This window comes from Hyaloscypha bicolor (assembly GCF_002865645.1).
Source record: "Hyaloscypha bicolor E unplaced genomic scaffold K444scaffold_182, whole genome shotgun sequence".
In the NCBI taxonomy this organism is placed as follows: domain Eukaryota; kingdom Fungi; phylum Ascomycota; class Leotiomycetes; order Helotiales; family Hyaloscyphaceae; genus Hyaloscypha; species Hyaloscypha bicolor.
This window is the reverse complement of record NW_020194684.1, coordinates 1,928,348-1,950,411: the sequence shown is the minus strand read 5'-3', so window position 1 is coordinate 1,950,411 and position 22,064 is coordinate 1,928,348. Positions and strand designations below refer to the sequence as shown.

General features: G+C 50.6%; 10 protein-coding genes across 10 annotated transcripts; 3 read left to right on the top strand and 7 right to left on the bottom strand.

Moving 5' to 3' along the window:
• Positions 1-836: 836 nt before the first annotated feature.
• K444DRAFT_656639 (uncharacterized protein) lies at positions 837-3,236 on the top strand (the record flags this gene model as incomplete). The annotated part of the gene is made up of 6 exons (XM_024886101.1): positions 837-1,131; positions 1,251-1,382; positions 1,433-1,579; positions 1,633-2,183; positions 2,307-2,513; positions 2,619-3,236. The coding sequence occupies exons 1-6, from the start codon at positions 972-974 to the stop codon at positions 3,234-3,236; spliced, it is 1,815 nt and encodes a 604-aa protein (XP_024728149.1). The 5' UTR covers positions 837-971.
• Positions 3,237-5,164: 1,928 nt separating this feature from the next.
• K444DRAFT_636572 (uncharacterized protein) lies at positions 5,165-6,597 on the bottom strand (the record flags this gene model as incomplete). Its single annotated transcript, XM_024884012.1, has 2 exons — positions 5,165-5,871; positions 5,925-6,597. The coding sequence occupies 2 exons, from the start codon at positions 6,595-6,597 to the stop codon at positions 5,165-5,167; spliced, it is 1,380 nt and encodes a 459-aa protein (XP_024728148.1).
• A 1,053-nt stretch (positions 6,598-7,650) lies between these two features.
• Positions 7,651-8,500, bottom strand: K444DRAFT_620387 (uncharacterized protein). Its single transcript, XM_024881697.1, has one exon. The coding sequence runs from the start codon at positions 8,277-8,279 to the stop codon at positions 7,935-7,937; it is 345 nt and encodes a 114-aa protein (XP_024728147.1). The 5' UTR covers positions 8,280-8,500; the 3' UTR covers positions 7,651-7,934.
• A 454-nt stretch (positions 8,501-8,954) lies between these two features.
• On the top strand, positions 8,955-10,325 carry K444DRAFT_620384 (uncharacterized protein). Its single transcript, XM_024881696.1, has 3 exons — positions 8,955-9,040; positions 9,092-9,635; positions 9,690-10,325. Exons 1-3 carry the CDS (start codon positions 9,038-9,040, stop codon positions 10,070-10,072), a joined length of 930 nt encoding a protein of 309 aa, XP_024728146.1. The 5' UTR covers positions 8,955-9,037; the 3' UTR covers positions 10,073-10,325.
• A 277-nt stretch (positions 10,326-10,602) lies between these two features.
• Positions 10,603-11,783, bottom strand: K444DRAFT_620382 (acid protease; the record flags this gene model as incomplete). Its single annotated transcript, XM_024881695.1, has 2 exons — positions 11,760-11,783; positions 10,603-11,708 (listed from the first exon to the last, which is right to left on the bottom strand). Exon 2 carries the CDS (start codon positions 11,416-11,418, stop codon positions 10,606-10,608), a length of 813 nt encoding a protein of 270 aa, XP_024728145.1. The 5' UTR covers positions 11,419-11,708; positions 11,760-11,783.
• K444DRAFT_636569 (acid protease) lies at positions 11,542-12,078 on the bottom strand (the record flags this gene model as incomplete). The annotated part of the gene is made up of 2 exons (XM_024884011.1): positions 11,542-11,708; positions 11,760-12,078. 2 exons carry the CDS (start codon positions 12,076-12,078, stop codon positions 11,542-11,544), a joined length of 486 nt encoding a protein of 161 aa, XP_024728144.1.
• Positions 12,079-13,339: 1,261 nt separating this feature from the next.
• K444DRAFT_636568 (uncharacterized protein) lies at positions 13,340-14,188 on the bottom strand (the record flags this gene model as incomplete). Its single annotated transcript, XM_024884010.1, has 1 exon — positions 13,340-14,188. One exon carries the CDS (start codon positions 14,186-14,188, stop codon positions 13,340-13,342), a length of 849 nt encoding a protein of 282 aa, XP_024728143.1.
• Positions 14,189-15,439: 1,251 nt separating this feature from the next.
• K444DRAFT_544234 (uncharacterized protein) lies at positions 15,440-16,130 on the top strand (the record flags this gene model as incomplete). Its single annotated transcript, XM_024876035.1, has 2 exons — positions 15,440-15,493; positions 15,573-16,130. 2 exons carry the CDS (start codon positions 15,440-15,442, stop codon positions 16,128-16,130), a joined length of 612 nt encoding a protein of 203 aa, XP_024728142.1.
• Positions 16,131-16,623: 493 nt separating this feature from the next.
• K444DRAFT_656636 (diphthamide biosynthesis protein) lies at positions 16,624-18,566 on the bottom strand (the record flags this gene model as incomplete). Its single annotated transcript, XM_024886100.1, has 2 exons — positions 16,624-18,469; positions 18,530-18,566. The coding sequence occupies 2 exons, from the start codon at positions 18,564-18,566 to the stop codon at positions 16,758-16,760; spliced, it is 1,749 nt and encodes a 582-aa protein (XP_024728141.1). The 3' UTR covers positions 16,624-16,757.
• Positions 18,567-18,853: 287 nt separating this feature from the next.
• K444DRAFT_227705 (uncharacterized protein) lies at positions 18,854-21,783 on the bottom strand. Its single transcript, XM_024871200.1, has one exon. It carries the CDS (start codon positions 21,470-21,472, stop codon positions 18,968-18,970), a length of 2,505 nt encoding a protein of 834 aa, XP_024728140.1. The 5' UTR covers positions 21,473-21,783; the 3' UTR covers positions 18,854-18,967.
• Positions 21,784-22,064: the final 281 nt, after the last annotated feature.

Genomic DNA, 22,064 nt, shown 5'->3' with positions numbered 1-22,064 from the left:
CGAGAGCCAGTTTCTCTTAGTTGTAGCCCATCTGTGACCACTTTGTTCAAAGTGTAGGCCAGCGACAATGCATCGAATTGTTGAGACTATGTCGAGGAGCGTCAGAGAGAGATTGAGGGTCGATCAAGGATGGATCTCCGAGCACGCCGAGGGCAGAGCTTATGGCATTGATTGGCCGGGACTGGGAGAGCGATTAGACTGCCACACGTATCTAGAAGCATCACTGTCAGCAAGTGCTGACCAGAGGGCAGTGAAAGCGAGCCGGATCCGACGACGATGAGGTTGGTGTTAAGCAAGAAAAAAAAGGTCCGACGGAATCAACCGTTGACCTCACCCCGCCCCCAGACCGCGTCACGTGATTGGACTTTTTGCAGTGGCTGAAAAGTGGAGGGTACCGTACCGAGCCGTTCCGCAAGAAAAGGCCGAAACCGTCCAGCAGGAGTCATTCGCCCCAGATTGGCCGTCAGACGTCGCTGGCAATAGTGGGCGTTCAATTGTGGAAGCAATCACAGGACAATACTCGGTGCAAGGTGTCGACCTTTGAGCGTTTTTCGTGGGGCCGTGGGTTGGCTGGGGAGGAGCGGATAGAAGATAGGAGGGGAGTGAGGCAGGCGGCAAGTATGTACTTCTCGTTGGCTTGGCGCAAGGCTGTGCATGAAACGTATGCGAAGGTGAGGGAATAAGAAACCGAATTAGTAAGTGCTACTCGGTCAATCTCGGGGCGGTGAAGTGTGAATGGAGTGAGGCGTGCACGCTGCACCGCATTAAGCGAGCCTTCACATCCAGCTGGTGCAGGGCGAATTTTGCTGCGGCTGACGGTCGATCGATTGGGATCTGGGGGCCACAAGGACTTTCTTTTTTGCGCCTTCTGTCATCTGTCGATCCTCCGCAGCAAACACTGATGCCTGCTACAAGCAAATAGATAACCCGTGCCGGCCAACGTGTCTGGGCCTTTCTGCAAACTCTCAACGATGCCAGCACTGCCCTCAACCGCGCTGGGAGCCACTCTGCTTAGTCGCAACTTTATAGCAAGAGCAGTCAACGCCACGACTGAGGGAGACCAGGCTTTGCAAGTCGTGTGCGCGTTTCCCGTAAGCGGCCAATACGGTCCTGGTTCAAGGGTCTTGTACTGTGAGCTCCCCCCCCCCCTCCCTTTCAACCATTCAACCGCTCAAGAGACCTCCGCAAGCTTGGCGCGGGGGCAACGAGAAAGCTGCGAACTGACTCTTCACCCATTTTTTGCACTTCAGATATCCTAATAGCAGCTTGTGTGGTTGGCAAAGATCTGGAGTGGCTTCGGAATGCTTGCTTGGCAGCAGCATTGCTTTTCCCAGCTGTGGCAGCCCTCCACGGGATTGTACTGGCCGCTCTGCACCTCGACAGTAGGTTATGGATGCCTCTGATATGTCCTACGACTAACAAAACTCTCAAGATGCTGTCGACATGGATGTGTTCGGAGCGTTCCAATTATGCGCCATAGGCATATTGGCCGCTCCGATTACCGTAAAACTTAGTCGAACTTACTTCAACGATCCCGGAAGGAACGCCATCTTCGTATGGACCATACTGGTACTTATCGGTCAGTCTTCGGGTTATATATGTAGGTACCTGCTAACCAACGTTTCTCTAAAGGGTTACTGTGCTTGACTGTGGAATTCTTCCGGATCAACCCAGTTTCATGTCCATATGATAACTTTGGCCAACCAATGTCAACTGATCCAGGCCAGTTCAATTACACTATACAGCCCCAGTGTGGGCTCAGATGTGATACCTCATGGCCGCAGTCACCCATTCGGCAAAACTCTGCCAACAACATCTACGTGATCCCTGAACCGCAGAGAATCACCTTCGGCATGGCCACGCTTCTCGCCGCAGCATGTTGTATCCCTGCCATCATCTCGCTAGTCACCATGTGGAACAAAATCCTTGAGATCAACTGGAGGTCACGCTTCGGCAATCGAAATAGAGATTTGCTAGCCACAATTGAAGGAACAAATGGTGCTACCGAGGAGACGATGTCGAGAGTCAACAAGTACATCAGGAGGATCCTCAATGTCGTCGAGGCTCCGGTGTATGGTGCTGCCGTCTTCTTCATCCTCATCATGGGCGAGTTGAACTTCTTCAGTCACCAAGTCTACTACCAGACTGAACCCATGACAGCTATCGGCCAGTGGGCTCCAATGGTAACCTATTTCTCTGTTCTTTTTCCCGAGCTTCTTTCCTCTCTGGTCGGGAGGATGTTTCATGCTCCTGGCTCGCTCCCTCCTCTCTCCGCCCTAAAGAATACGTTGCTAATTCGTTGGTAGGCTGGTACTGGGCTCGCTGTGTTAGGGTCTTTGTACCTCAAGGTCCACAAGGATCTGGTGTCTGTGCAGGACGAGACGCCCCCAAGTGGCGAGGCGTATCCTCCCGAAGCTTCGATGAGTGAAGTCCGAGACGGATCTCCAACTCCACCCCGTCGTGTCAGGACTCGAGGCACGGATAAAGGGCGTGATAGCATTTCAAATGGCGGGGTAAGGGTATCAACCGAAGAGCATCCTAGGATCAACCCCATCCAGAGAGCCCAGACAGTCGCCGCTGGAAGAAGCTTCTCCGATCCTGCCACAAACCCGCTACAGCGCGCGTTCACTCTGCAGGACTTAGGTGGCCGACGCAGAATTGCCCGAACTCTCCTCAGGCTCAGCGACAGCCTCGGCAGCGCCACACAAAACCAGTTCGACGACTCTGCATTCAAACGCGGACCAGCACTCGACTACCCGACGCTTCCAGGAGAAGAGCAACGCAACGACAAGCTCCCCGACATCATGAGCCGATACAACCCTGGGCGCGACGCCGACGGCAACGCCACCCCTCGAATGCGATCACATTCGAGAGCGCCCAGCTTCAGCGGCAGCATGAACTCCGGACTTGGGATTAATCTTGACGGGAGCCCCTCGCCTCGAACGCACTCACCTCGAAGACCTACCTTTCCCACCGAACGAACCTCGGGCGAGAACGTCCTTTCACGAACCACTTCCGGTCCCAATGGAGACAGGCCGCAACGGCGGGCCACACTCGAGGTACCAACGAGCCATCACAACCCTATGAGAACCCAGTCTGGATCCTCTGTCACCTTTGATAATAGTGCCAGCGGAGGTCGTATCGAGCGCCATAGCATCAACGACGGCCCGGGCTCGCCTGCTATCGTTGTCTCCCCGGATCCCCAAGAATCAGATGATGAATTTGCGGTAGAATGAGACAGACCCATCAACTTTCTTCGTCATGCTACATGCCCTGATACGGGCATGCCAGCACCTCAAAAGCGACATTCGTCAAGTCACTAGCCTCTGTATGGAAGAATAGGAAGGACCCCACATCACGACTTGTCCACTTGGTCACTTTAGCAGCCTACATACCTGTCCTGTCAGCCACAACTTCCCTATCGAGGCTTCGCCCCTTTTCACAACCTCAACTACTCTTAGCTATTTTCTTGCAGCACCACCTCATTCGAGGCCGACACGTTTAGGATAGCTCGAGTATCCAAATAACGAAACAAACCTGCACCAGAAGGGCAAACTGCAACACGGTCAACAACCTCAAAAAAACAGTACGATCAGTAAATCCGGCATATCAGGAGATGATACCCTCGGCGTTCATGGTCCGTAAAAAGTTTATAGCAGGATAAATACAATGGGCATCTAACACAGGCGCCGGATTCTGAATTTACCTGTAATATTACCTCCCCCGTCCCGGTTGGGAAAACCGAGAGGATATCTCTCACTGAAAATTTACTGGGAGGATATTTGCACACATAGATGGAGTATATAGGCTACTTCTGAAACCAGAATATACATGTTTCTGGTACGATGACTTCATCTTACTGCTTGTCCTGTCGTCCATCAACTGAATCTTGGGCTGCTCAAATAGGGCAGCTTTGAAGTGACCATCTCCTTGCCTTCTCCCATCAAGCCCCTTCATCCCCATTTCAGCAAGAGCGATCAAGTATGGTGAGGATTCTATCGCATTTCCCTCATGTCTTTCTTGCTCCCATTCCCCAGCCCCTTTTCTTCCTCGCTAGAAACGGCTCGGTCCGCAGCCCCACTCACCCCGCCCCCTTTCCTGAAGCGAAAGCGGCCTCACTTGTTTCCAACACTCATTCACAACTCTCACCCACATAAACACAGTTACTACCTACATAAACCTCCAGCTTCTGTCCCAAAGATTGATAACGCTCCTTGCAATCTCTCCACTTCGCCGTGTACAAGACCAGTTCATACCTCCATGTCAATCAATCAATTTTGTTGAATTGGTACTAGCTTACTAGTCCTTCCAGTACCAGGTTCAACTACTAATATTAGCTTCGCCACTCTCATTTATAATGGTTTACTATGGAAGCCTATGGAATAGCTCACTATGGAAGCTCAGGGAACGCTCACTAATATATATGAGTCATCTGATTTATAATATACTGGAGGAAATCGCCACCCACTAGTGGGTATATAAGAACTGTACTTTAGATTCCTCCTCTCCTTTTTTACTCTTCACTCTCCTGTATCTAGTCATTTTACAGATTGTCAACCTCCAATATATCGATTTTCCATCAATAAATCGATCACTTTCCAATAAATTTCTTCGATGCTTGCTCGACCTCATGAATCGACAAAGGCGTTAGGAGAATGCCGGTACCATCACTTTACAGCAATGCGCTCACGTGAAGGACGCGAATTTGAAAAGGGGACTCTCGCTCAAGGTGTCTTGCATGACGATGTCCTTAGATGAGGTTTGAGCAGCCTATGCTTTCTTGAGTAAGTTGAGCGCATGTTTCCGTGCTAGTACCAGGGGAACGACTCACGGGAGGTGCTGTCTGTATTGAACATAAGCCGTTTCGAGTGTCCTCCGAGGGCTTGGAGCAGAAATAATCATCGTCTCGTCCTCAGACTGTGTGATTTCTTGATCTGCTAGCCGACGCAGATCCATTTTGGTAAATGGCAGCGCTTGAAGCCAAGTTCAAGAGGTCGGAGCCACGCGCGAGGGTTTAAACCTTCTGTGTTTTGTGTGAGGTAATTGATAATTGGAAAGAAGTAGGAGTAAGGTTGACTTACTGTGATTGCAAGGTTCAATATTCCCTGTTAAGAATGTCGAAATAATGTATGGAGAGTAATATTCGAAGTCGAAGTTGATGTTTTCAAGTTTCTCTCTTGCGTCGCCTTTCAACGATCACAACGTAAAGCTGCGGCGTGTTGCTCGAATGATTCTTCTTAATCCAATCTACTGCAGCGACCCACTCTTGCTGGAGAACGAGGTCATTATGTAGATTGAAATTGCGCCTTTTAGACTTGTCAATCTCCGGCACGAACTGAACCCGATGGCGTTCCCGGTCCAGATCCATCACCAAATCGTACTCGCATATCTCCTTTAAGGATTGCAGAAAGGCTGGTCCCGTGGCGTTGAGGTCCAGAGGTCCAGACACGCAGACATCGTCGACGGCCCACACGTATTCTACCACGAGAAGCTGCGAGCTCTGGCTGAGCTTGGAAGAGGTAGAAGGGACCGGGGTGGCTTGAGCGCGCGGTTGGGAGGGTGTAGGTGATCCAGTAGTTCTGATAGGTGATGCGGAGGGACGAGGGATCTGAGAAGGTGTTGGAGATCCCTTGCGAGTGGATTGCCCTCTTATCAGGCCGTCGACGAGATTGTGTGTGTGTCCCTCTCCATGTCTACGTCCTTGACCATGATTGAGTGAAGGAATCGTCGCTGATTGTTTGACCGTCTGGTTATCTGAAGTCGATATCGCAGAGCGGTGGAACGAGGGCTCGTTGATTTCATGGAATTTGTTTTGCGAACTGTGGAAACGCATGCCGGCGTCTTCAGCTTCGACAGGCGAGTCGTCGGGAGCTGTTGAACGACCATCAGCATCAGAGAATAATCTAGAAAGATCTGTTACGAACCATCGTCTTCTAATGCGCAATACCCGTAATCCTTGTGCCCCAGCTCGAAGTCGGCCTCTATATAACTAGGTGGGGCGATGAGGCACGTTGTATTGTGTGTTTTATCAGATGTACTTCTCAGCCATGTGAGCTGACACTTCTGAGTCACCCTGGGGCCATAGCCATGAGCCGCAGGCGACCGCGTCGGTAAAGTTATATCACAAGTAGTGGTAGAAAGTTTCAATTTCGCGGCCTTATTCTTGGTAATGAAGCTAAAGTCGGATGATATACGGGAGCGTTTCATCGTCAGTGTATATTCTTTCTGTTCTCCGAACCCTGCAACAACTGCAGTGATTATTTCTGGACTAGGACCTGTCTCACGATGAGAAGATGTACCGGACTGCCCAGATAAGGAAGTTCGAGTTGGTGCTCTTGGTATTGGTAGATCCAGCCCAGCGCTTGGAAGGCTATTCGGGGGTGATATAGGAGCAGCGTCTTGGGTTGGGGGCTGATATATAGGCACCGTATGATGCCTTGCTTCGCTGATAATCTGGTGGATGTTCACACCTATGTGGTCGCACTCTCTTTGGAGTTTTTGGTCAAGTGTATTGTCCGGACAGGTATGGAGGAGGTCCATTGTTGCTTTGGGAAACGTCTTAACGAGCGCCCTGGCGAGATCGGTTTTTGAAAACATGGCGCCATAGCGTATAACATGGGGTATGGATAGTTTTCAAAAGGATTCGTCAATCGATGTTGAATTCGATGATTCGCGCAGTTGGAGGGGTGAACTTGAGGGACAGCCTTGTGTCTCGGTGAGCATGCGATATGGTCGGATTGGCTGGCAGCGTTGGGGTGATTGATAAGGACGCTATTCTTGAGTTCTATAATAATGGAAGAACATCTGCAGAAGACTGGGACTGAAGTTTGAACAGGTATTCTCTCGGCAGCAACATTGCGCCCAGCTGAGGTGGGGGAGACGTTTCAAGCCTAACTGACTGCTTGATCAGACCCATGCACGGCACCTTGTCCGATCTCAGAGATGCCTCTCATACTCTGATTGGGACGGGACATTTCGGAATAGTGAAGATCATATGTAATCGTCAAGAACTTGCCCAATGGGGGCCACACTGCCTGTCTTAAGAACTGCTTGTTCCTAGATTGGTGATGGGGTTCATGAAATCCCCATGTTTAAAACAGCAGGTCGACAGGGCCAGATCTAAGACCCTGGCCTACGCCGCAGGGTCGGCCGGGCACCTTAGGGTCCTTGCACCTCGGGTAGGTACTGCGTCTTCAGCAGGGGAGGGGCGTCTCGTATGCCAATCTCGACGTCGACGCATAACTCCACTCTTCGTCTTAAGAATCACTTCAACAGAACCCTTCCAAGGTATAATTCCTTCCATCTCTACTGTTTTGGATGCCCAATAAGTCGTAAAATATTCACCTTGAAGCTAATTGGGTCAAGCAGATGCCTCGGAACCAGCCCGCAGAGCATGGCCGTCCTGCTCAGTTAGCCCTCTTGCAGAGAGACAAGACGAAAACCGTCCCTCCACGACGAAACCAAGAAGAAGATTGAGTGTCCCACAGCTCTAGAACCACTTCTTTTGCCGCAGACCTCTCTCCCACTAGTAGCACTGGATTTCCAATAGCAGAGGATTGTTTGCTTCGAATCGTACGACCGTCACGATTTTGACGAGTGCGAATACACATACAGAGAATATGAATTGTACGAATCCACTGGGCGTTCCCCCGCGGAGGTTTAATATTCTCTGTCGACTGCTCCAACTATAAGAACTCGCCAAGACGACTGCACACCGCCAAGGAGGCAAAGCACAGCCCGACTAGATCCAGTCCTGCAAGAACCTCACATGTTGCCACGAATGGCGCATATCATGTTCCACATATGTGCTCCAACGTTAGATGCAGATACACCGAAAGTACTCTCCGAGCGCTTCTATTTCGAACGATAAACGCCCCCAAAACATCAATCCACGAAAGTCTCACAGGCTTCTTCTATACCCCTATCTCCAAGCCTCAAGTCTTCTCCCAAAACAAGATATCAGCACCTAATAGCAGGTCAAACTTATCATAAGAGCTGTTACGAATAACGTGAAACTTATGATGACGCAGCTTGCCACTCCCACCCGAAGAACAGTGGAGTCCCACGACCTTGCCAGCCGATCTGAGAGGGGTTCCATCGAAAACGGCACTCTTCTCTGTGCCCTCGGCATAGGGTTCCAGCTCCAAGCGCGAGACTATCCTACGGGAAATCCAATTCTCTTGGACTTCGGAACGAAGCTGAGCGAGGACAATGTGAGGGACGTCTGACTTTGAATACATTGTCACGTATTGTTTCGATGGAATCGGGGGCTGCTTCATCGTGGGCTATGTCAAGATCAGCATGACCTCAACGTATTCCAGTTGGGAATAGTATTTCAAAACATACTGCAACGGAGTACGAGGAAGTTTGTGTGTTTTTCGGTGCCAGCTGAGGGCGGTGAGAGACGCCGCCAGGTGCTGTAGCTGATCTCGGTCGTGACGGCAAATCAGGACCGAAAGAGTTGCCACCCAAGGGGCACGTATGATTACCAACGAATTGATTGAAGCTGTAATTGATTGGCTAGTTAAATATGTCATTCTTTCGCTAAGCTCTCTGAGAGGTGCTGGCATACATACTTGACTACATAGTTGGTGATCACTTTATCAGCTACTGGCCCTGCGAACAAAATCGAGTTGCTCATGGCAGTGTTATCTCGGACAATTGTTGAGAAACCTCCCATAGCTTTTTTCACATGTGTTTCTTGGGACTCGAGTAAGTCAGGCTGGGAACGAGCCCCAGACTGTGAGAGAGACATGATGAGAGACGTGGATATAAACTCGGTTTCAGAAACCTCAAACACGAAGATATGGTCATGAAGGAGAATAAAAAGAGCCTCTAGTCACCTGACCGCAGACCGACTACTGTGCCACGTGGAAGTGCATAGAACGGTCACACGAGGTGGTTGCAAATCTCGTAGCCTCGTTCATCCACACCTTCTCAAAATTGCCTCGCCCGATTCTCCGAGCGCCTCCCCAGGCTTTCTTTCTTTGTTTGTCTCATAAATTTTCATCTGACATAGACATTGGGCGAAACAATCATGGTTAGTTTGTCAAGACATTCATCGCATTGCTTCTATTAACTGTTTACGCAGGCTGAAGTTCTTGGCACTGCTTCTGCTGTAGTTCAGCTGCTGGAGGCTGCGATTTCCGTTATGGGACGCCTCCGCAGGGCTTTCGAACGCCAGAAAGAAATGGCGGCTGTCCTTGAAAAGCATGACCTTGAACTCAACAACTTAATATCATTGGTTCGCACAATCGAAGATGAAAAAGATTTGCGGACAGACGCTGTTAGCAAGGAGTTGAAGAAGCTCGGAGATATTGAACGCGAACTTGTGGACTGCCTCAATGGCATTGATCCGGGAACCAAAGGCAAAGTGCATCAGATTGCGCATCAACTGTTTCATGGTTCCAAAGAAGAGAGAAAGCTGGCCAACATTATGAACGATCTGACTCGCGCGAAGCTGGATCTCTCTTTTCGCGTTCAGGTCGCCAGCGTAGGAGTAATCCGCGACGTTGGAGATGCTGTTCTTGTCAACGCCGAGACCATCAATCGGATCGATCGCTGTTTGAGGGAGTTATTAGGAGAAGGGAAAGGACTTAGAATTGCAAAGTTGCTCAGAGATGGCTGCCCACAAGGTTTACCTCTATCTCATCGGCCGAAGTCTGTCCATAGACTAAGAAGATCTGTAGATCAAGACGGCAATTTCCGCTTGAAGAGGGCAGATGTCGATGAAGCCCTTGAATACGACGATGGAAATAAGAGGTCAGGAAATGGGCCTGGACATTACGTTCGCGAGAAGGTCAGGAAAATTGACAACAACAAGGCAGAGAAGAATTCTCTCGTGGTTGCTGCACCGGTTGTAACAGACATATGGGCGCACATGGACCGAATTGAGATCAATGGCAATTCGGCACTTGACGGCGGTGCTGTAATTGGTTATCCAATGGGCGTGGAGGGTCTTGAGTTTACAAAGTATCTCCTTGATCGTCAAGAGAGGATCGCGGATAAAGAGAGACAAGCGACTAAAGAGGAAAGAGAGGCTGAAAGGGGGTCAATGACTCCCAAGGGTTAGTTTTGCATGGGAATGGAAGGACTCAGGAACCACATAAGTTGGGTGTTTGGAGTCTTTCCACTTTAGGGGCAACGACGGAGATATCAAGGAGTAATGTTAAAGGTTGTCCTTTCTCGCTAAAATTGTAAAAGAAAGGGGGCGGGGCAAATGGGATTGTTGCGGACCGCAATTCTAAGTCAATCCCACCTTAAAGCCTGCATATTACACACCTCGTTCAAACATAACTCCTACACTGTGAAGCAATTTGGAATAAGCAAAAGTTCAAAACTCAGCTACCGCAGTGTCAAGCAATTAGAAAAACAGAACTTCCAACGAGGCTGAGCAATTCAAAAGCGAATCTAAATACAAGAACATCTCGCCGACGCCGTCAGAAAGATATCTTATGTACAGGAGGACTACCCCCGACGTTTACATATTTGTACGGTCTATATCGTAGCCGCACTACTGATCGCCGTTCCCGCAAAATAGGTTACTCTGTTTCCCGCGGCAACACCAAGCCCGCCGGCACCGGCACACAAGGGACGTCCGGGATGCTAGTCGCATTCGCCAAAAACTCCCACGATATTCGTCTTCCTGCTATTAAAATTCGTCTGCGCCATGCCAATCAGGTTGTTTTGCAGGTCGTAGACCACATACGCGCTCCTCAAAAAGGTATCTCCCAGGATCGGCGGGTACTGCGAGGGAACATCGGGGCTAAACATTATGCCAAATGCACAAGCGTCTTTGAACGGTAGACGAGGGAGGGTGATGTCGGCAGGGATAGCATAGAGACCGGTGAGGTTGTACACGAGTTCGGAGATCGGGACCCTGATGGTGACCATTGGTGTAGCGGCCGTGCCGCCGAAAGCGAAGTTGAATGTGCTGATGCTGTTGCGGAGGGAGCAGTCGACGAACAGGAGGCCGGTGGTGTCGGAGTCGTCGACGCCGTTGATTGCTGTGAGGATCTCTTGGCCGATGACGGGGTCGAGGGTTGTTATTGTTGAGCCGGAATCCAGGACGACGGGGTATTGCTCGAGGTACAGGTCTGCGAAGGTCGTTTCTTTGCCGGCTCTGGAGACCATCGTTAACCCGGACATTACTACTGCTGGGAATACATAGGTTTTGGATCCGTTGAGGAGAGTACCGGGGATGATGGGAAGCTGGGCTAGGTTTCCGTAGTATTTGTCCGAGTCGAGTCCTCCGAAGATGATGGATCCGGTGGCTTCTTGAAGATCATCCAGGTAGAGACTGTATCCCCTGGAGTTGATCAAGCCCTGGTTGACCATTGAATTGATGATGCTTGGGTATATAAAGGATGATGCGGTGGCGCCGTTGGAAGCTTCAGAGAAGTTATATCCAATGCCCATGACACCATTGGAACCTACGAGGGAGTTAGAGGCTGCCCCATAAAGGTTTCGGGGGAACTAGAACAGCGTCTCAAAGTATTTTTTCTTTGTGCGTGTTCAGAATTTGGAGATTTCTCCCAATACTTACAGTAGTGTTGTAAGCAATTCCCATTTCGAGCCCTTAATAGTAGCCCCGCCCATTGCAAAATTGTCTTGAATATAGTCGCCAGATGACCCCTCTTTATCCACATATTGTATGCTGAATCCATTCTTATGAGAGACTTTGAAAGTAGAAGATTTCTTTGCTTCGACTAGCGAAGATATTAGTATAATGCAAAATGGAATTCTTTTTATCGACTCACAAGGAGATACACATCTACCCCGTAGTTGTCTTTGGAGCGCAGCATCGGTACATAAATCCGCAGTGGAAGATAATGCCCAATCATCACTACTTCCTGTATCGATCTGGAAAGTGATCTTTTGTGCAGGAGTGCCTACAGAAGCCTCCGCTGTGTACCACCCCCCAGTTTCATTGTTGCCAAGAATTTCGGTGATTGAATCTCGTCGTCTGAGCTGTGAACTGTCTTGAGGAATTCTGGCCATGGGGAGCGTGATTATGGCAAGTGCGCAAGACCTCAGAGTTGCTACTGCGAGAATTGCAGATACTGTAGGGGCCTTCATCTTGGTCTACTTCTTGCGGCGCAAACTTGGAGGTGCTTGCTAGGGACAAAATGGAATTAGATTCAGGTGAGCATGACAGAAATATCCAAGAAAACGAGAATCAACACGAGGTAGCCATTTTTTATGGAGAAGGAAGAGGGGACTCAAGCAGAGTCAAGGTGGCGAGCGGGTCGAGATAGAAAATTCCCCTATCTGAACTGCACAAGACCACGAAATGGACCATGATATTTGCCCGACGAACCCTGCCGGCAGCTCAAATGCCGTGCAGTAGACTGACGCCCTCATTTTGTCTGCAGAAACCCTGCCGATTTTCGAATGATTGGAGCTTTAATAATACCAGGACTGAAAGATAATTGAAGGGAGACTCTTGGTATAAGTCACGATCGACAGCTTGGTTAGCTTTGTGACATATAATTTGACCGATACTCGCGTAACTCTTCTTGGCCTGAATGATATAGATAATTCTCAATGTCTTATCTCGTAACTCCAATCTAATTTTTCTATATCACAAGCCATGCCTCCGAAGGGGTCATCTCTTGGTTGCCGATATCCTAAAGTGCTCTCGAGTGTGCACTAGCCGGAGATGCCAAAGATTGATGAACGACCAGGAACGTATTGACCAGCATGAGCAGCATGAAGCGGGGGTCAATAATATACGGAGTATTTTGAAAAGCCACTGTTCAGGCAAAAGCAGGGTTTGGCCGGTTGCTACCCAGAACAAGGTCGCTATTGGATTCGTCAACAACTACCGAAACGTGAAACAATCACTATCGAACTCAAGAAGATTGCACAATATTGCCACAACCAGAAAGTGAAAACTCGGCAAGCAGCTCACGTGCGAGGTGGAAAAAATTGCCTTCGAGAGCAAATGGTGGACACTTCTCTTTGCGAAACTTGTGGAAACGAACTTTACATTGGGCATTGGAGTCACTGTTAAACTTTTACTTGATACTTGAATTGCAAGCTTGCCCGATAAGTTGACATTCCAATTTATTGGGTTCTTTTGAATATATGGAGGCGAGCAAGAAGAGCAACTAGACTTCTGTAAGGAGAAAGGGGGGAAAAGAGAAGGGAGCAAAGATGGTTGCTTTTCGCAAGTTTGAGGACTACTCCATAGACCAACCTGCTCTTCCCGGTACCAGAGTCCCATTATTCTGCTCGGTGGGCCGTTCTGGCCTAGTTCTCCTTGTGCTTTCCATTGTTGAATCCAGAGAAACCATGTACTCGTGGACCCTGCTCCTGTTTCACCTCGTCAGCACCCCTAAAGATGGTCTTTCCTCAAGCTTAAGGGCGTAACATGAACGCAAAAGAAGTCCTCTTCTGTCCTTAGAGTCCCCCACTGGACAACCTTGATAACTGGCAGCTTTATTTCCTTCCCCTTATTCTCTTCCTCCTTCAATTCCCTCTTTACACACTTCTCCATTTCTCTCAAAATCTTCTGTTGCGCTTCTCCTCTTTCCAGGTGCGGTGGACTTCCCAGAATCAGTGGTGGAACTTGGGCGCCTCCTCCAATATCTGACCGTCGGAATCCGAGCGATGACGGGAGGACGATAATTAGCTCATCTAATTCGAGGTATTGCCTTGCCATGCCCGAATTCTTCAGGTCTGCTTCGTTAACTGCGAGGGACTTGATTCGCACGTCGTTGTGGAAAACGGCATCCTGTCCTCTTCCTATGGCTAAACACTCGAACATAGGCTCCTCGAAGAGCTTGAGGCTCAGATCACCGTGTATCCATTCAGATGGTGGCGTCATGCTATAAATTGTGTCCCTGTCGTTGTCGAAGGCCACACAAAAGCTGTTGGGGCCATGGATCATGATGTAGAAGTTGAGGGCTTCATTCCGGGACTCGCGGTTCACTGCTAGAATGGTCGGGTGAAGCTTGGAAGAATCGTAGCGGTGGACTCTTCGGCCGCTATCGTCCCAGCCAAGGTGCTTTGTATAAATGACGATCGCGCGGGGTTTGGGAAAGCAATGTCGCCATATCTTCAGGCGCAATTCTGTAGGTAGTTTCGAGAAATTGGTGAACTTTCGGGAGGAGGTGAAGGGGAATGTTGTTTTGATCGTTGGGGGAGGGTATTTATGACGAGTATGGAAGTATCGTGAAGTCATCGTAGAACAGCAGATCTTGCCGACGTGCAGAACTTGAATGAGACGTGACGGAGGAGGTCTTCTTGTACCGTTGAGGGAAATGCAAGTTGACGGCCTTTTGAAGGACGGCCTCGAGTTTAGTGACTCAGCCCTGCAGCGGTCCGCTGCTTCCCCAGAGAATGATTGGCAGCTCCATTTGATGCAGCCCCCCCGCCTTCAGCCTTCCGGGCCTACTGCATGGCGGAAAAAGAGAGGGAGTGAGCGAGCTTTGCACATCACGTGAAAGCGCCTTTGGCTGTGAGGCTGTGAGTTCCCTTGACAGTGCGAATGAGGAGGAGCTTCAACGGTCTTCGGGGCACACAGACGCTCGAAACATAGGCCCAGAGGCCTCTGTGTCTGCCGACGTGTTGTCTCGGACGGCAGTGTGGTTCGAGACAATTCTCCGTCGGAAGCAAGCAAGAGACGAAACGGTGGGTTCGTGTGATTCTTGATCTCGAGGCTGGCCAGTGCCCACAAGAACAAGAGTCGGAGAGTTTGCTGGTCGCGATGGTGTCACGTTGCAGGCCCCACTCCCACTCCCACCCGCGCCGCCCGCTGAACCGGCTACCGTAGTCGCACAGCCCGGAAATTGCGCCAACCACCACCTTTTCTGCTTCACACCTCACACCTCACGCCTCACACCTCACCCGCTTCACTCCACCCGCCCGCGCTGCTGCTGCACCCAACCCCTCCATTTCGCTGCACGCCGAGTGCTTGATAAAAGCATCATGATCCTGCAGGCCCGACGTGAGTGCGTCTGCTGCAGAAGCCACCCGTGAGATCTCCCACGCCCTCGTCCCTCTTCTCTCCCCCTCTTCTGCTTGTCGATCATTCCCTTTCTCATCGCGAGCTCCCTCCGCTGCCATCAAATCGCATCTCCATCCCACGTCCTAGAACCCGGCCCTCATCGACGTCATCCCCAACCTCTCGCAAAGAGCCTTGTCAGCTCACAGAAACAGGAACCATCCCAGCTCCAGAGCAGACAGTACAAACAACTTCAAGGCAGCGCACTGCGATCCAAGTGTCTTGGCAAGGTTCGGTAGAAGACCCCGATATAATACCTTGGACCCCTTCCAGTCTGCTCCTTGCCCTTTGAAACAGCCTTTGGACAGCCTCGAGCGCAATCAGACCTTATCGGCGCCGCATCATCGTCGACCTCCCCTCGATCCAGCCTCGTCGCGCCTTCATCAACAACTCCCAACCGCTTTCCGCACAAGCAAATAAATCGTCAAGATGCTCTTCGGAATCTTCTTCGCCTTTTGGCGCTTCATGGAGATCATCACCTTGGTAAGTTCCTCCGCACTCTCACGGCCCTACCATCTCCATCAACCCAGCCTCGACAACATCAACTAACATCCTCCCCCAGATCCCCACCCTCGGCATGCTCGCATACTTCGTACACATCTACGCCAGCAACAACGCCCTAACACCAAACTACATCCTCGTCCTCTTCATCGTCAGTGTCCTCGGCGCCGCCTGGGCAATCGCAACCCTCTTCACCTACCACCGCTCGAAGCACAACGCGCGCTTCGTATCCTTCATCGACATCTGCTTCGTCGGCGCGTTCATCGCCGGCGTGTACGAACTGCGCGGCATCTCAGGCGAAAACTGCTCCACCATCACCACCAGCGCGCCCTACCAGATCAACTTCGGCATCGGCAGCCTGACCTTCGATTCCCTGCATTTCACGGCGAACAAGCAGTGCAGCATGCTGAAGGCCAGCTTCGCGTTCGGGATCATGAACTGCATTTTCTTTTTTATTACGAGTATGCTGGCTTTCTTCCATGGGAACTCGAAGGAGGCGAGGAAGGAGACCTATGTCCGATCGGAATCCCACTATTCAAGACACGGTCACCGGAGGAGTGGGAGCCACAGGAGCCACAGGAGCTCGCACTCTGGCACCAGGAGACACGCATACGTATAAGCAAGATGGGAAGTTTGGGTGGAGAGAGTGGAGACGAAGAAGAGAGGTGAGAGATATGGATGGAGCATGATGAGAAACGGAGTCTACGGCCGACAACACTATGCATCTTGATGATACGATTTGATTGATACCTTGGGGTTTTGCTTTGATAGTTAGACCTTCTAGCTGTATCGAGTTAGTTTATTGTATATAGTAATGGATATTTGACAGAGTTCCTACTTCTCTCTTCTCGAGTGCCAAATCCTCATTAACACAAGTGAAACTCTTTCCATCGACGCAATCCCAGACTCGCAGGACTTGGAGATAGAAAGAGAATATAGGCTCAGCATCGATCGTCAATAGAAGTATTATATACAAAATCCCAGCTCAATAGATGTATGTATGTGTCCCGAGGAACATCGTCATACCTGTAGATTGTACAAACCAAGATGCAAATAAAAAGACAGTCTCACCAGCCCCCTCCCTGGGTATGGGTTGCAGCGAACTCACTTGCAGTCTCTGAGATAAACAAGTATACAGTTAGAGTCTCACTTCAAATCCATCATCAAAGTGTCAGGGGCCTACTTCTCATCGTCAATGTGCTTGAAGTTGGGATGATGTTTTCATTTTGTTTGTTTAACGGAGAGTTCACCTCCTTTCTCCATCCCCACCGACAGTATACCCCCTCGCAACACCGCTCCTCCCCTCCTCAATCTCCTGACTTGCCTCCGTCTCTGCAAAATCACTACCTAGGCCTTGCCACGTCCTCTGATTCCGCAGGTACTCGGCACCGGGACTCACCGTTCCGTTTACAGTTACCAGATCCCCTTTCGCCCTCCTCGTCAGGACTTTCGACGCTTCTGTGCTGCCTCCTGATTGACCTGGGCCCTGCGAGGCAGGAGGAGAGGTCAAAGAAGAGGTGGTACGCATCGGTCGGGAATGAGAGACGTAGCGGCCGGTCCGGAGATCGAATTCAGGGGGCGCGGATTCTTCTTCTGAATCCTCGTCCTCAACCCCATCCCCTCTTTCCGCTCCCTTCATCTCCTCTTCGTCCACTCCAACTTTGCTAGAAGAAGCACCAACCATCTCCTCCACACCGCCAAAATCGCCCCTCCAGCTCCCATCCCAAACCCTCTCCCCATCCCCCTGCAGGCACAGCCCCAACTCAAACGGCGTGATCACCGGCCTGAAAAACTCACTTCCCTCAATCAGACTACTCTCCCAACACCCAACAACAACCCATCCCCCAATCTCGCTGAAGTTAGCAATCTTGGCCGCGTTCACCTTCCCTACGACGAAGGTGTAGGACTTTTTCCCGGATCGGGTGATGAGCGAGCGGATCGAGGTGATGGTGGATAGGTAGTTGGCGACCGAGAGGGTGTTGATAAGGATCCCGAAGACGGGGCAGGTGGAGAGGCGGGTTAAGAGGGCGTAGCGGCGGCGAAGCGTCATTGCGGTGTTTGCTTGGATGGTCTTTTGAGTGGAGGTTGAGGATGGAGCTGGGGAGCTGGTGGGGTAGATGAACATTTCCCTGACTCGCGAGGAGAGTGTAAGGAGTAATGCTTGTGGTGGGTCGGAGATGTGGAATAATGAGTATTCTTTTAGGTCTATTGAGGTATCCAGTTCTCGATTCGGGATTTGGGATGAAGGGTCGTGGATTATTGGTGGTGTGAGGAGTCTTGTGTAGCCTGCTGAGAGGAGGGAGGTGTGTAAAGTCGGGATGTGCGTGTTGTATGTTATGTCTGCCATAAGGACGACTTTCTCTTCTTTGGAGGAGAAAGTGGATTCGAAGGCTTGAACAGCGTCTGGAATGTCTAGAGGATGGCTGGTGAAGACGTAGATAACTGGTAATCGTGCAGTGGGGGAGAGACATGACCGTCCGTAATGAACGACCACATCTGCCTCGACATGCTCGGCGGCGATTTCGTCCACGCAGCAGGATCCGTAGGATGTATCTGCCAAGATATAAAATCTGACTCGCTCAGCTGTGCCATCCCTTCCTTTCTCTATTCCATTCTCCCGAGCTTGTTCAGTCCTGGCCGAAGACGTTGACAGGTGGGTGAAACTCGTTACCAACTCATCTTCCTGCCTTACTTTCCCCGCCGGAGCAACGGTAGCAGGCGACCTCTTCAGCTCCTCCTCTAGCGCCTCAAATACCCTCGGTGAATCTCTCAGCATGCCGTCCGGGAACTGTAACGCGACTCTCTTATACCCTCCATCTCTAACTTCCCGCGCCGTCCGCGCGATCTCATAAATCTCCCATAATTCGTCGTCTGTCGGCCGAGGAGTGTTTTGGGCGGTAGAAGCAGGCGTAGGATCTTCGAAAATATGTGCCTCGGGCGTGGAGAGCACAGGAGGGGCTATCAGTTGAATCGAGTCGGTCATTGTTATTTGGAGGAGAAAATTTGGCGGGGTTGCACTTTTCTGGAGCTCCACAAAAATATGCGGCCGCTTCATGTCAGGGGTTGGATGAGAGACTTCACCGTCAGACCAAGCAATTGTTTTACAAGTTTATTTTCATTATTGTGACTTAAGGCCAGGAGTCGAACGCTAATTACGCTCAGAACAGTAGAAGTGTGTGCGTTCATTGACAGGAAACAATCCCATGCAAATAGCAGACCCAACTCCATCTATTCCACCCCGGCCATTTCGTCCACCATATCATTAGTAGTATGCATCCATTCTTCATCACCATTCCCCTGATATGCATCCCCATTCATTCCGTGAAATCTTATACCATGTCAACCGAAAATGAAAAGACAAAGGGCAATCCATAAGCAAGCCATGGGTATTGAATCAGAAACAAACATGCCTCCCAGGATCTCATTTAGAAAAATTCCCTCCAAAGCTCCCCTCCTTTAGAATTGGTAATCATCGAAATCTTTGATGAGGAATTCCTTTTGGGGTCTATTGCGAGAGAAGTCTTCCTCCTTGATTGGCCACTCGTCAACATTGTGAGAGGAGAAACCAGTGTATGGAGGGAGCTGGTGCTCGGTAATGTCCTTCCGATGGCTACGTCTCGATTTGCCCGTGATTGAAGCGGTCGCAGAGCTCATGGTTGGAGAACGGACCGAGCCCTCAGCATCGCTAGAAGCCACCGATGGGGCAGCAGATCGAACAGAGTGTGAATGGTGAGCATTTCGGCGGGTCGTGCCCATGATAAGGGGAGGAGTGTGATGTTGTGGCCAAGTTGAACGGATGGTCCAGCAGTGGCTACGGACGTGGCTTGCCTCATCGATGTCCTGGTTAGTTCCCATTGCGAGCCAAGGGGGAGTGCCACGAAGCTTAGGGCTCATGTGGTAGGAAACGTCATTGACGTAGCGTATGTGCGGCGTATCGACGGAGATAGACGCCAAGGTTTGCAGGATGAAATAGATCAGAACCCATCGGCCTCGTCGAGCAGCGTACGGATCAGTATCACCGGCTCTATCACCCTTTTCAAATTTAATGAACGCATCTACCAGGTCGTTGCTGACGAAATCTGATCCCAAGATGTAGATATTGGTTGATTCGGTGTAAGCCAATGCCGCCTTCCGCTCTGCCATCTTGTCTTCCTGGGGCTTTGCGGCCGATTTCTTCATCTTGAGAAGATTCTCCTTCGAATCGGATCTCTGCGGTAACGTGTCGGGAACAAGCGGATAGGGGCAAGGGATGTGTGGGTACTTGTGAAGATTGTCGAAAGCAACAAGGATATCAGTGAAGGGGCAATCGGCCGTATCTGCTTGGAAAGAGGCGTCTCCGTAATTGACAAGATTCCACTTTCGGCCGCTTCGTTCCTCCGAGCCATCCCAAATAACGTCTCGATTAACGAAGTATTCATATAGCGCACCAAAGTCACTCTGTAGCTTTTGGGTCAGGTTTCTGTGGAGCCACAGGTCATGTCCATGAGGCGCAGACGGAGGCCAAGATTCATAGGAGTTTCGATAGTGCTGCAAGAGAAACTTTTGACATCGTTGGAAGGCTGCTCGGCTAGGTGAATTGTCCTGCATTGGTCGCCACTGGTCAAGAAAGTCGAAGTCCTTGAGGCGTTCCTCACAGCCCCCAACGCGGACCGAGACCTCCAAGCTTTTTCCATCAAGGAGCGACCTGGTAACCGGGGTGAGGTATTTGTACTCGGGCGTGGCTTCAAGCCGATTGTACATCCCAGCACAATGGACAAATGATTCTCTCCATCCTTGCTCCCAGCGAATACCAGGACTCTCGGACCAGGCAAGCATGGCTACAGCCATGGACGGATTTTCTCGGACATTGTCAAAGCCTTTACCGACAACGTATTCAAGAAGCATCCCGATGGGGTCTGTCGATGGCATGTAAGACTCGAGGCGCTCACGAAGGTCATCCAAAGCCTGGTAGAGATTGAGGCCAACTAACGAAGCTTGGTACAGAACAGCGAAGACATTTCGAGTGGTGACATTGTGACGAATGGCTTCGGTCTGTGACTTATTGGTCGGCGTTGGGAAGGAAATCTCATAGGATATTTGCCCGTCGTACATGTCATAACTGCTGTTGCCTTCATCGGAGGTCGGAGGTGTGTGTTGGTATCCCTGGCGTGCCGGCTGAATCGATCTCATGCCTGGAGAATTAAGAGGGGAGGGCGGCATGCCGAAGGAGTTTGCATCGGTAGCACCTTCACGGAGCAGAGAAAGAAGGTGTCTCGACTCCGTAGCTTCAAGGACATGGGACGACAGCCGAAAGGAAGGCGGTGGTCGAGCTGACGGGCGAGTCTCCGGACCGAGGAAGACTAGAGTGTCGCCATTGGGGTCCCAAAGCTCTGGATCCTTTCGAAGCTTGTTCCATGCTTGTGGGGGTCGACCACCTCCAATCCATCGTTTCAAAGCGGGTCCTTGTGGAATAGGCGGGAGTTTCGTCTGCGGTGGGCCTGGTCGAACATAGTCTGGTTCGCTGAGTTGCTGTTGGCGGGCCTTGAATGAAGGGGGGATGTAGTCGCCAGAATCAAGCTCATGGGATTCCGGACGAAACGTGGTAGATGTCTGCGGTCTTCCGTCCGAGTCACCATTCTTCTTCTTCTTGCCCCCAAATGTCTTCGACAGACCTTTCCTAAAACTCTCACTCTTCTTGTCCATCACCGATCTGAAAGATGACTTCTCAATGCCGGAGACCTCGATGACTGGTACATGGGGCTTGCGTACACGAGCATAGGCAAGGTCATCCGAGCCGACTGACATGATAGTCGAGATCTCACTGCTGTTCGGGTACATGTGCTCAGCGTCATATGGAGAGTGCGTTGGCATCGGGAAGTCACTGATAGATGTGCCTGTCCTCTCGGAGTTTCCTTCAGACGATGTTCCGCCATCCTTGATCTTTGTCTTCTCCTTGCGCACATAGGCGCTCCTGCCAGACATCTTGATTGTTGAGGTTGGGAGACCTTAGATCGCCATGTAATTCCGTAATGCGGTGAGGGTGTAGACGCAACGCTAAGGCAGTGCACTGGACAAGTGCTTATGAAGGAGATATCCTGTCAAGCAAGTAGCCACCCCTCGTCGAGGACGGAAGCTCGGTGCAAGGTTGTGATTTTGTGTGTGCTCTGTAAAAGAGGACGCGATGTAGATCGACGGAAGATGAGATTTGCACTCGGAAGATAGCGCGGAGTGAATACACGGCAAGGCAGTCGGCAAGGCGGAGAAAGAGGAAAGCTGGTGATGTGGGGACGAGGCTGTATTCAAAATATTCACCTTCTGAATACTAATCAGTTAGCAAACTCTGGACAAGCGTCCACCTGACCACAGAAAGGATTACATACCCGAAAATAAGGGATGCCAATGGCCACGCTTCCCACCACAGAACCTTTCAACAGCCCCAGAGGAGAGAAGGGGATGGGACAAAGGGGTGAGGAGGGGGAGGATAAAGAGTGAAGGAGGAAAGGATCGACAGTTTTTGCTTTTGCATAGGCTGATGTCCTTTTGTCGGATCTCATATATCTGAAAGGCTCCTCCT

What these genes read in the sequence shown, in the direction of transcription:
- K444DRAFT_620387 (XM_024881697.1), bottom strand. Translation starts at nt 8,279, where the DNA reads ATGAAGCAGCCCCCGATTCCATCGAAACAATACGTGACAATGTATTCA.
- K444DRAFT_620384 (XM_024881696.1), top strand. An exon ending in CAGAGATGGCTGCCCACAAG is followed by an intron (nt 9,636 to 9,689) that starts GTTTACCTCTAT and finishes GAAGATCTGTAG; the next exon opens with ATCAAGACGGCAATTTCCGC.
- K444DRAFT_227705 (XM_024871200.1), bottom strand. Translation starts at nt 21,472, where the DNA reads ATGTCTGGCAGGAGCGCCTATGTGCGCAAGGAGAAGACAAAGATCAAG.